Source organism: Vidua chalybeata, chromosome 5, assembly GCF_026979565.1.
Source record: "Vidua chalybeata isolate OUT-0048 chromosome 5, bVidCha1 merged haplotype, whole genome shotgun sequence".
NCBI classification, from domain to species: Eukaryota; Metazoa; Chordata; class Aves; order Passeriformes; family Viduidae; genus Vidua; species Vidua chalybeata.
Window position 1 is genome coordinate 28850811 of NC_071534.1, and position 13126 is coordinate 28863936.

The 13126-nt window shown below is 42.7% G+C and overlaps 1 protein-coding gene across 2 annotated transcripts; it reads left to right on the forward strand.

The window, feature by feature from the left end:
• The first annotated feature begins 415 nt into the window (after positions 1-415).
• TIGAR (TP53 induced glycolysis regulatory phosphatase) lies at positions 416-9498 on the forward strand. Of its 2 annotated transcripts, XM_053943910.1 has the most exons (6): positions 416-576; positions 1915-1952; positions 3735-3856; positions 6456-6533; positions 7534-7644; positions 8075-9498. In XM_053943910.1, the coding sequence occupies exons 1-6, from the start codon at positions 545-547 to the stop codon at positions 8531-8533; spliced, it is 840 nt and encodes a 279-aa protein (XP_053799885.1). In that variant the 5' UTR covers positions 416-544; the 3' UTR covers positions 8534-9498. The 2 variants fall into 2 exon arrangements, with proteins under 2 accessions (XP_053799885.1, XP_053799886.1); XM_053943911.1 differs by lacking the exons at positions 416-576; positions 1915-1952 and adding an exon at positions 595-712.
• Positions 9499-13126: the final 3628 nt, after the last annotated feature.

The window sequence follows — 13126 nt, forward strand, 5'->3', positions numbered from 1 at the left end:
AGTTTTAAGGTGAAAGCCTCCTGACTGCAACTGCAGAGTGAGAATGCGGAACCATTTAGGGTGCAGCAATCCAGGTGTAAACCTCACACTGCCACGCTCACCACTGAACCCTGTCCCCAGGCGCTACATCCACGGGGCGCTGAAATGCCACCAGGGCCGGTGACTCCACCGCTGCCCTGACGCCTGTCTGAATGCTGCTTAGCCCTTTGGGAATAGAATTTCTTCCGCTGTCCAACGCCGTGAGGCCGTTCCCTCGTCCTGTCGCTTGTGGCGTGGGAGCAGGGCCAGTTATCCCCTACCATCAGGGAGCCATAAACATTTTCCGGATCCTCCTTTTCTGCCGGGAGCCGCCTCCGGTGACGTCAGAGCGGGACGCGGGGCGGGGGCATGACGTCACGGCGAGGCGCGCGGCGCCGCAGTGCGACGTGCGCTCACCTGCGCTCAACCTGCGCACATCTGGGCACAGCTGTGCTCACTTGCGCTCAAGTTTGGGCGTACTTGCACACGTCTGCGTTCACCTGCGCTCACCTGAGCTGCGTACGCCATGGTTCGGTTCGGGCTGACGGTCGTGCGGCAGTGAGTATCGCCCGCGCATCCCCGGCCCCGGCGGCCGTGTCCCCTCCTCGGTCACGGGCAGCGGGAGGAGGAAGCTGAGCAAAAGCTCTCAGGCGGGGCAAGGGTGGTGTGAACATTTTTTCCATGAAACGTGAAGGTGGTTGTGACTCGGGTGAAATTCCTAAGGCGACTTTTTTCTCCCACTCTGTTGACAGAGGTTTGTAGCTGTCTGAACCAGGTAGCTCCAGCTTCCTGCAGCTGTCAGGAGAAAACTCTCTAATTTGTAGGAAGGCTGAGCTTCTTTTCTCCTTTACTATAAGCGTCGTGGGCAACAGGGGAGGGAGGATTCTGCCCCTCTGCCCCGCTCTGCTGAGACCCCCCTGCAGGGCTGCATCCAGCCCTGGGCCCAGCACAGGAAGGACAGGGAGCTGCTGGAGCCAGGCCAGAGCAGGGACGTCAGAGGGATGGAGCAGCTCTGCTGGGAGGAAAGGCTGAGGGAATTGGCATTGTTCAGCCTGGAGAGGAGAAGGCTTTGGGGTGACCTCAGAGATGGAGAGAGACTCTTGACAAGGGGCCTGCAGTGACAGGACGAGGGGGAATGGCTTCACACTGACAGAGGAGGGGTTTATATTGGCTGTTGGGTAAAAAAAAAATTTCCCTGTGAGGGTGCTGAGGCCCTGGTACTGGTTTTCCAGAGAAGCTGTGGCTGCCCCATCCCTGGCAGTGTCCAAGGCCAGTCTGGACAGGACTCTGGGCAACCTGGGATAGTGGCAGGTGTCCCTGCCCATGGCAGGGGTTGGAACTGGGTGATCTTTAAGGTCTTTTCCAGTCCAGTTCATTCCATGAGTCTGTGATTTCTTCTGCTCTGACTTCCTAGGCTCTTTTTCATCCAGGTGTGCAGCTCTGCTAGTACCCTTGATAATCCCTGGAACTGGTTCCCTGTAAAGTTCAGAGAACCTGCTGCCAACACTTGCTTGTCAAAAGAAGGCTCTGGAGTCTTCCTGCAGCTTTGTTCTCTCCAGCATGGAGGTGTACCAGCATGGAGGTGTAGTTGTTACAAATAAATTGTGCTGCATTTATGATAAATTTAAGAAATCACTTCTCTTACTTTTATTCCAGATGGCTTTGCCTCATTAAAAACTGGCAGCATGATTGGAATTTATTTGAAAATGTTTTTTTATTGCTATAAAATCTTAGTGTGCATTGTTTTGAAAAGAACATGTGCTACATTGTGTTACATTTTTTTTTACAGTCAGGTGCTGCTGTCTCTTGTTGGTATTTAATACAACAATGTTTTTGAAAATCCACTTAAATTCCGACAAATTAAATTTTTTTTTTGTTGTTTACAATCTCTTTCAGTGGAGAAACAAGGTACAACAAAGACAAGATACTGCAAGGTTAGTAAGATTTATTCTGTTAGCTCCTTAGAGATGGAAAATCATGGTGAAATCCTGTCACCAGCTGCTCAGATGTCATTAAGCAATAATACTGTAAACCTTTAGAGGCCTTATGTGTAAGCCAGGACATGACTTTCATAACGTTACAGAAGATTTTAAGTCACCCTCCACAGAATATCAACAGATGCTGATGTACATTGTGTTTTAACAGGAGCATTAGAAAAGATCCTTATTCTACAAAGGGAAAAAGTATGTTGCATGTAATCAGATAAAATGGTAGCAGCATCTTTTACTAAGCACTCCATAGCACTGTGTTAAATGCCAGTAATAGGAAGTTTGGGAAAAGGGCTTTTGGGAAAAGGAGCTGTAGAAGGATGGGTAAAGATCCTCATGTGAAGGGGGCTGTAGCCTCAAGAAGGGAATCTGTTACTTGCAGTAAAAACCTGCATTAGGGCAAGGGAGAATGAAAAGTAAAGGTTGTTTAAATGCTTGAATTGTTCAATTCAATTGAAGGTCTTTCTAGGAAGGCAGTCTTGACTAGACACACTTAAAATTAGATTTCACCTTAATGGCTGCTGGCTTGTGCACCCAGAACTGAACACACTGAGCTGCCTGGATGTCTGCTGTAGGAAAATCATGGCTGGGGTTGTACTTTGAATAAATGAACTTTCTACAATACTTCATGTTGTGAAGGAGAATTGTGCTTCCAGATTTTCCTTCCTCTGACATTGCCATTTACAGTTTTTACTTGCTTAAAAATATTGATGATGTCTTTTGATTTCCTAGCTCCTTGGGTCAAATGATGTGTAGTGGGTTCCTCTCCAGTGTGGAGAGAACATAGCTTCTGTTTTTGAGCAAGCCTCTTCTGAACTGAGAGGTGTAAGCCTTTACCAGCACACTGGGGTCAGACGTCTCACATGTCTGAATTACAGATGAGGTGCTCAGAACTCAGGTTCTGGACTTCCGTTGTCCTGTCTTTTGCTGTTGGATTGTGCATTTTCTGGGTGAAAATAGTTTATTTTCTTTGTTCTGAATCTGATGGAATTTCACTCTCTCTGCTCTGGCTTCCTGCAGAACTAGAATGGGTAAAAGGTGTGGATGTAGCAATCTGTTACACATTTCTTCCTCTGCCACAGTTAGTTCTGGGTTCTCCTGCAGACTCTGAGCTGTGGGAGGAGCACACCTGTTCAACTCAAGTTGGATTTCCAAAGTGCTGCTTCTCTCCACACTGTCCTAGAGCTCTGTGACCAGTTACTCTCACAGACCTCTTGGCTGGAAACAAATTTTGGGAGGTTTGCTGCTTTTCAGCTGGGTTTGCTCCAGCTTGCATGAGCATTGCTGTCAGTGTGTGAGGTTGAGAGGAAGAGATCACAATGGTACTGTCCTCTTTCTTATTTACATTTAGCAAATCTGTTTATGAAGTTTCAGTTGCGAGATACTTCTTGCAGGAACCCAACTAGTGACCCTTCTAAAAATTGTCACATTTATTAAATGTAGGTCTCTGTTTTGTGTTTGAATTTGTCAAAGGTATAGATGAATGTAATTATCATTGAAAATGATCCTTCTGTCTTCCTAGACTTTACTCCTTTTTATCATTAAATTTGTGTGACTGAGTTTAGGGAAGACCAGAAGAGCAGTGACTTTTCCTAATAATGATTTGCTTTAGTAAAGGAGAAAGATTTTCTTATGACTGGGCAGTTTCTTTATTATTGACATGCCTGGTCAGCTGCTAAATGGTCTAAAATTTGCGTGTCTTAAAATTGTGGGATTTTTATTTTGTAGGTCAAGGAGTGGATGAGCCACTTTCTGCAACTGGTTTCAGGCAAGCAGATGCTGCTGGTTTATTTCTCAGTAATGTGAAGTTTACCCACGCCTTTTCAAGTGACCTCCTTCGAGCAAAGCAGGTAAGTGCTTCTTGAGGCAACAGCTGGCTTCCAAATCTGGCATTTATTTGCTGTTGATGATGCAAAAATAATGCAGTGACAGAGCCAAAAGCTACCCCTGGATCCCTAGAAGTGTCCAAGGCCAGGTTGGATGGGGCTCTGAGCAACCTGGGATAGTGGAAGGTGTCCCTGCCTGTGGCAGGGGGTTGGAACTGGGTTATCTCTAAGGTTCCTTCCAACCCAAACCAGTCCATAGTTCCATGATTTGCCATTATTTTATATGGGCATTGTTCTTGCTAAAGGAGTAATGGGGACTTTGAGGTATCACAGACAGAAATGAGTTTTTCTCTGAAGAGGCAAACCAGATTGGCTGTGACATTGTTGTGCTGTCCCAGGCACTGTGGCTGCGTTCTTCTGAGGAATGCAGAGCAATGCGGGCAAGGTAAATTTTTGCTGTGAAATCAGTACAAGGATCATTAAATGGGCAGAGATGTTGGATTTTGTCAGGCAACTCACACCTCTCGCCTTGATGCAGTAAATATACAATATCCATTAAATAAAGAGGAAAAATTACTACATGGGATCACATGTGACCTTGTGTGCAGAATTATTAAATACTCAACATTAGGGAACCAAAACTTTTAAAGTTAGAGGTCAGCTGTTCTAGGAAGGTCATGTCTCCTGTGGAGGCCCTATCTTTGATTCTCTCTTTTGTTACTGATGCTGTGTTTTCAAGAGACATGTAGGGGGTTGAAACTCCTAAGCCATTCTTGTTTGTTTGTTTTTTGCTGTGTTGTCCTGCTAGAAGTCTATGAAACTGTGTTGTAAACCAGATCAACCAAATGTAGAATAAATCGCCTTTTTTTTCCCTCTAAACATACACCATCAACATTGCTCATCAGTTTTGCAGCACAATTCCAGAAACTGCTGTAGCAGCTCAACTTAAACAGAAAACAAAAGAGACAAGGAGGGAAGAGTGCAATAGTTGGGTATTTTAAACATGTAGAATAGCTGCCTGAGTCACTTCCTTTATGTGTGTGAATGGCAGTGATGATATTTTAAAACGTTAAGAGTGCTTTCTAACTTTCATAAAACTTTTTGTGCTGTGTGCCTACCTTATGGGAATTGGTTTGGGATTTTTTTTCTTATATTAGAGACAACCTTTTCCATGACGAGCACTTTCAGAATTGCACTCTCCTAATGTGAAAGGCCTGAATTTTTCCTTTGCATACAGGAAATGTGTTTTGCCATTTTTTTGACAAGCTGTCCAGATGTTGGGAAAGCTTTCCCAAAGATGTGTAAACTGAAGTTTCCATGTGGTCAGAACTCCCTTTCTTGGCAGCTGCAATTCTATGAAGGGCTCATTACTACACTGTCACTTCACAGCTCGAGTATGGGAGGAATATACAAGTTCTGTTGCAAAAGAGGAAATTCCTGCATATAATCATACAAATAACTGTGCTATGCATATACACAAGGAAGTGGATTCAACCCTGTCTTTATTTCTGCCTTATTCTTTGTCAGAAGGTCAAAGTTCTGAGACCAAATTTGTCCTAAGCAATATGTTAAATGTGCCAATAGTACAACAAGGCTGCTTATTTGTGCCAGAATCCAAGGAGGATTTTCAAAATGAGTTCTTCAAATGTCAGATTGGGTGTGGATGTTTGCACAGCCCAAACTGTCTGTGAAGCCAGTGCAGCCTTCACACTTGGGTGCATGTAAGAATCTGGAGCAGGTCAGCTGTCCTCTGGTTCTCAAGAAAGACAAGGAGAGGACCCAGTGGAGGCCACAGAGATGATGGCGGGGGGAGTCTGGAGCATCTCTTATGAGGGGAGACTGCAGGAGCTGGGCCTGGTTAGTCTGGAGAAGATTGAGAGGGGATCTCATTAATTCATAGAAATATCTCCAAGGGTTGTCAGAGGATGGTGCCAGGCTCTTTCCAGTGGTACCCAGTGACAGGATGAGGAGCAGTGGACATAAACCAAAACACAAAAAGTTCCACCTTCCAATATGAGGAAGAATTTCTGTATATTGAGGGTGGCAGAGCCCTGGAACAGCTGCCCAGGGAGGGCCTGGAGCCTCCCTCTCTGGAGACATTCAAAACCCACCTGGATTTGCTCCAGTGTCACCTGCTCCAGGTGACCGTGCCTGGGCAGGGTGATCTCCAGAGGTCCCTTCCAGCCCTAAGTATTGGCTGTGGCAGCTAGACAGGTGTCAGATGTTTTTTCAATTGGATTAACTGAGCAGTTTCTGGGAACACAGCTGTGAATCTGGCCCAGGTACTACATGAAAAGAATGTGTGGACATGATTGCTCTGTGTTCTATTCAAGAGAATATGTGGCTCTTATCCCAGTAAACTCTGCTGGCCACCTCTCATGGGTGCTGTTTCTTCAGCTGTTCTGGACTTTGATTTGGGAAGGAACTGACAGAAGATTGCAGCTTTTATATTTTCATGGTCTGGCCTGGGCCATCTATCCAATTCTGCCAGCTTGGTAGCTGAAAAAATATTTTGTTCATTTGGGTTGTTGGATGCTGCTGATGGGATTCACCTTGGCTGTGGTGGTGTAAGGTGGTGTGTCTATGTTCTGCCCAGTTGATTTGCTGTATATTCACTTTTTAGACTGCTGCTGCCATTCTAGGGAAAAACAGGTTTTGCAAAGATTTGGAAATCAAGTACGATGCAAGACTACGAGAGAGAGTAAGTGCCAAAAGAATTTACTATCAAATATTGAACAATTTGAAAATGTAGCTTCCTGCTGATGGGTATCTTGGCTTATTGAATGGTAGATTTAGCAGTGGAGAGCACTATCTGATGTGTTTTTAATCACTGGAAACTGAAAAATTCACATCAGGGACAATAAATTGTTTGCAGAAGGGTGAAGCAGAGCCAAAATTAAGTGATGAATGTTGTAATTGTGATGCTTTAATGATCTAAACAAGGTAAGGTTTAGTGTTTAAGGAGCAGCATGTGATTGTAGCATTTCCTGTTTGAATCTTTTTTCTCTCAGAAGTTCCAGTTCTTCCCTTGAAATCAGCAAGGCCTTGTTATTTACTTTTAATTGTGAGGGTACTTGTGTGGTTTTGTTTCCTTTTTTTAATGTCTTTTCCAAAAATTCTGAATTGAAGATGGATCCATCCTCTCTTCTGAAGACTTCACAGGTCTTTAGAGAAAATACTGATTTCTTACATGTGGGAAATAATTCCCTGTAGCATTCCTGCAAGCAAAAGGAAAATGGTGTTTATCCTCATGTGAAGGGCTTCCTACAGAAGCATTTGCACTGTGGCCTCAGTCACAAAGACACTTGAATATTGTATGCTGGGGATGAGTGTCAGTGGAAGAAAAAATCTCCACGCAAAGATCAGGCTGAGGGTCATGTTTTGAATGTCTATGCTTTAAATGAGATGCTGCTCTTAGTGTATTTGTCTACTGAACATATATATATAGATCTATCTATCTGAGTGTATATATATATATATATATATATATATATATATATATATATATATATATATATATATGCTGTTTAAAAGGGTATGTATAAAGATATTTCCTCACCTAAAACTGGGATAAAATGTGAAAGGTTGGGAATCCCTTGCAAACAAAGCTGAAGCTTCACAAAGTGAAGAGCTGTTTGCAGCCTCTGGAAGGGGTACAGGAGATCTGACACATCCTGCCAAACCCCATTTTTCCCTTACAGAAATATGGTGTTGCAGAAGGAAGGCCTTTGGCTGACCTCAAGGCTATGGCAAAGGATGCTGGAGAGCAATGTCCTTCTTTCACACCTTCTGGAGGAGAAACACTGGATGAAGTATGGTATTTATTTATTTATTTATTTATTTATTTATTTATTTATTTACGCCCTGCTTTCTAGGCTTTTTTAGCAGTGCAGTTGCAGCTATTGGGAGCTTCCCACTGAGAGCTCAGCCCAACCAGAGATATTCTCTAAGCTAAAAAATACTGCTTGGTCTGATAAAAGTGGTTGCCAAGTGGGGAATCTCTTTATAACTAAAATACTGATTTTGAGACTGACTCCTCCTGAAGCTCTGGCTCACAGGAGGATGATAGCAATTGTTCTCTGGAGGGCAGAGGAGTTTGCACAGCAATCAGTAACTTATATTGGCTTCTGAGCCTTGTCTGTGAGAAATCTTTGTCTTTTTACTGAAGTAGTTTTGTGTCAGATTTCTGAAAGGCCAAACAATCTCTTAGTTCTTCATGTACCCTTCTGGCTTTCCCTGCAGGTGAGAGAGCGTGCAAGGGATTTTTTTGAATCCCTCTGCCAGCTGGCTGTTGAGTTGGAGCAGAAAGAGCATGGCAAGCCTGGTGCCCCAGGCAGGAGCTCAGGAACATCTGGAGAGCACTTTGTTTTCCCTTGGACAAACCACTGCAGTGAGGCGGAGCTGAGCTCTGAGGGCAGCAGATCTTCCATGGTATTAGATGCCAATATTTTGGTGGTGAGTCATGGAGCCTACATGAGGAACTGGATTGGCTATTTGGTTTCAGATCTCAACTGTACCTTACCAGCAAATTTAACCAAGTCCCAGCTGTCTTCTGTCAGTCCCAATACTGGAGTCAGTCATTTCATTATAAAACTTGAAAACGGGAATTTGTTAAAACCCAATATCACGTGTGTCTGTCTTAACCAAGACTCTCACTTAGTGGATGTGGGAGCTGAATGTGTAGCTTCAAAAGTGTTTTAAGAGTCTCTGTGGGGGGAAAGTGGAAATAGATCACAATTTTGCTAAACTTGGGAAAATTATCTGTAGTAATTACTGGGATTGACTGGAATTGTTGACACTAAACTGCAAAAAGGGAGACATGCAACTGCTTGCCATCTTAAAAACCACAATTTGCATGGTCCTAGTGCCCAGTATAAGTTGGTAATAGCAAAATAAGACAAACATTCTCTGTTCTCAGAAACATAATACTTGCAGTCAGTTGCATATCTGCTTCTACAGCACATATTTCAAACAACTCCTTTGCATTACTCCATAATTATTTTGGTTACCTCCAGGTGAAGGGGTTGGGGAGAGGAGAGGAGCGGTACCTCAAAGCTGAGCTATACTGTATTCTTGTTTTATTACAAAATGCTATATTGTAATATGAAATATACATGTTGTCTTAAAATAAATTTTTGAATGCAATAGTAGAACCTAGGAAGGAGCATTGCCCAGTGGGACAGGTTTGGTGCAGAGCCAAGGGATGAGACTCTGGGCAAGTCTCCTTTCCATTTATAAAGCAGAAATGATGATAAACCTACCTCGCCAGGAGTATTTCCTAAGAAATTGTTCAGGTTGTCGAGATCTCTGTTGAAGAGCACTGTACACAAACACAAGAGTATTTATTTTTAGCTGTAAGCAGGATGAGGAACCTCGTGTGCATGCAGTAATGGTCTCTTTTCTGGAAGAGGAACTTTCTCTCTGACTGGAATCCTTCTGTCAGCTGCAGTCATGCTCTTGATTCTGTGAATATTTTTGCCTAGAATGAGGCAAGTTTGATTGTTTGGTGATTGTTGGTGTTAATGCTACATTCTTTCCCCACGGGGGTGTTTGTGGTGTTACAGTGTGAGCTTGTCTGGTTTATGTTATTTATAAGATTCAAGTATTTTTTTCTTCATTTGCATATTTTAAGCCTGTTAAAAAAAAATAAAGGCTCCTGAATAGAACTCCCATTTCATCTGTATTTCTTTTGAGGTAAAAATCTTTCTTAATATTGCCTTGTGAAGCTTTGCTTAGATCGCATAACTTTTTTTCCTTCCTGGCCTTTTACTGTGAAAAAGACTCTTAAGGCTGATGTTGTTTAAAGGTTTCCATAGCTCTTTTATAGTAACAAAATAATTCCTTCTCAATACACTGAAGGAAGTAAGTCTTCACAGGAAGCTAGAATGGGAATATGACTTTTGCATGGACTCCTCAAGCTCTTTATGAAATGCATCTTCCTGGAAGGCTTCTCAACACTAAATTGATGGTCACAGCCAATGAAGATAGAAGAGCTTTAATTATGACTTCTAACAGAGTTAATGGTAGGAGAATGGGCAGGAGTTCATTCTGAATTTGCCTGTCCCTGGTAGTGTCAGTTTATTTCAGGCAGGTTCCCTGCTGAAATAGCATTCAGTATTTTATTCACATCATTCCCACTTACATAGCAGGGAATTCTCCTGACAGTGCTTTAAACTGCTGAAACTCCTCTGGAACTGCCACATCCTGATTTTTGCCAGTCATTCCATCAATTCTTCTTGGAACCAATCATCAGTTCTTAATGGAGTTGAAAATACGAGAGGATGAATGGAGATGTGACACATTTTTCTCCCTAAGTCTGTAATTTCATGAAATATTTCAAAACACACTAGTGATTGGGATGCTTCTCACTTTAAAAGGTTTCTTTATCTTTCTTGCCTGCTCTCAAGCAGGTAATTAATATTTTTTTCTTGTTGATGATGCCATAACTTAGGAGAACATCTACTTTATTAAGTGCTTTGCCACTGCTTGGGTCACACTATTCCCAGAGGGTATTTTGACTCTTCCTCTATAATATGCTTTACATTCTTTTTTTTGTATTTATGGGTTGTTAAAATTTAAATCCAGTACCACAGTTTCCTTTCTCTAAAGCAAAGATATTTTCTCTATTCCCACAGTTCTCTGTTGAAGACTGTTGTCCAGACATAGCCCTGCCTTTGCAAAAGGAGGAGGTTTTTCCCTTTTTTAAAAAAAAATTAGAACATAATTTAAATAGATGCTTTCTCTAGCCAAGCTTTTGGCTGTCTCAGATCCACAACCCACATGCCTGGACTTAAAATAAGTCAGATTTCCCCCAGATGTGTCCTGCTTTTGAGGGCTTTGGCTATGAGCTGGAGGTTTTTTGATCTTGGTAATCCCAGGCAAATGGCAGCTGCATGGCACAAATGAACTGTACAGTGATTTGTGAGCTGCTTCTATGGTATCTGTGGATATGGCAGAACCATTGTGGGCCATCTGTGTGTGTGTGGGGACTCCAGTGCCACTCAGGAGGGTCTCATGTGACAGACAGCTCTGCTGTAACCTGCAAACAGCTCTGGGATTCCTGGGTGCAGGGACCCCATGTGGCAGTGCATTACTTACCTGAGTGCCAGAGTCTGGCAGGAGGGCTCCGAGGGCACAGAGGGTAAGGCACAGGAGGATTCTGGGATAAAATGCGGGAATCTTGAGCAGGCTGTTACTGGTCACCAAAGGAATGCACCTGAGGTCCAGGCAGAACTCCTTTTATTCTTTCCTTCTGGTGCCCAATTGGATCATCCAGCCATAGCTGAATGGGAGCAGGGTGGTGCAGGACACTTGACTGTAGTAAGTCCTGAATGTGTTTTGGAACAGCTAGCCATTGAAAAGTGAATTTACTGAATTGAAAAGCTGAGGTGAAAAAAGGAATTTTGATTTCAGAGGGCAGAATCACAAAATTAATTTTAGAATAGTGAAATAGCCTGAATTGGAAGGGACCCACCAAAATCATTGAGTCCTTCTCCTGGCCCTGCATGGGACAGTCCCAAGAATCACACAACTTAATTTTACTTCTCCAGAGAAATCTAAATAATGGTTAATGCAGCAAATTCTGAAGGAGAAAGTAATTACAGACAAGAGAGGTAAATGAAACCTGGAATCTAATTAAATGAGTTTTTACCATAAGTAGTTCACACTCTACTAAATGGGTAGTTCTTTGATGAAATAACTAATGTATAGGCAAGGGGAAAATGAAATATGATCTAGGTGAGTCTTAATTGAATGCTTAATGCCACAATGGAAACCATCAACTCAGCTGGAAAAGATAAATGTTGCTCAGGAGAAAAAACGTGGTGAAGAAGGTATGCAAGGAATTAGTGGGCATGGTAGTAGTAATGTCCAAGGTCAAGCACTGAGCAGGAGTAAAGCTGCTATTTAAGACCTTTGGGGGCAATTTTTTTTTTTTTTGTAATGACTTTGAATAAAAATACAGGATGTGGAAATATTAGTAAAAAAGCATCATCAATAGCATGCAGAGGCGGAAATTATGAACTTCCAATATTACAACTGCTTGAGTCTTCACAGAATGGGTCAGGCTGGATCCTGACAGTAGCTCATGTAGTGCTGCCTCCCTGTTCCAGCAGGGCCATCCCAGAGCACAGGGCACAGGATTGTGTCCAGGTGGTTCTGGTATATCCCCAGTGAGGAGACTCCATATCCTCTCTGGACAATCTGTTCAGTCCTCGGTCACTGCACAGGACAGAAGTTCTGCCTCCTGCCCAGTTGGAACCTCCTGGGATCACTCCCTGCCCATTCCTCTGGTGCCATTGCTGGGCCCCCAGAGCAGAACCTGGACCCTGATTGGAGCCCTCCCTGCAGAGGTTTTTAATTTACCAAGTATCTTTTATCCCGAGATCTTTGAGCCAGGATCACAAATAATTCCCAGCAGGACTGAACCGACAGACCTGTGGTTTCCCATTGCTTGTAAAAGACATTTCCCAATAGAGGTTAAAATCCCTTCATGGTCAGTCTAGACCTACTAAGACAGTTTTTCTCATCATCTTTCACAGAACTTTTATATTTAGGGTGCATGAAACACTTAGGAAGCTGAAACCTGTGAGGCTGGAAGTCACAGGGGACAGCAGCACACAAACATTTTCAGACACTGTTGCTACCATTTATTTGTTCACTCAAGTACTTCTGCAAGGGGGAGCTTGAGCAGACAATGCAGAATCCACCATTTGGAGAGAATGGAAATATTTATTGGTACTTTTATAAAAAGAAATTGGAGAGAATGGAAAAGTTTATTGGTACTTTTGTAAAAGGAAATAGTGTCTATAATACATTATTATAAATACTTATAAATATTCTGCAGGATTTAAATAAATAAATAAATACTGTGACATAAATAAGTAACGTTTTCTTACTAGCTGGTGATTGCTAGCATCTCCATTGAAGAATAAATTCTTTAAGTTTTGATACAGTTGCAAATAGTTACAAATATGTTTTTTTGATGGAAAATCCACCATGTATTCAGTCTTAGCTTACTTATCCCCAGCTACTGATAGAGTGAGCAATCCTTCTTACTCTGTTCTAGTGTAGGAATTTAGAGATGGTCTATAGATTTAACCCCACCAATATTTCCCATCAAAATTTAATGTAGACAGAGCTTTTAATGGTTCCAGTTGTTGTAGGGCAGTTGCCTCAGAGTCCTAGAGAGGAGCTCTGTGGAGCTTCCAACAATTAATGCAAAATGCAAACTTTGCTGGTGTACTTGAAGTCCAGAGCTCTCAAGGAGCAAAAGCCAAGAATAATAGTATAGGA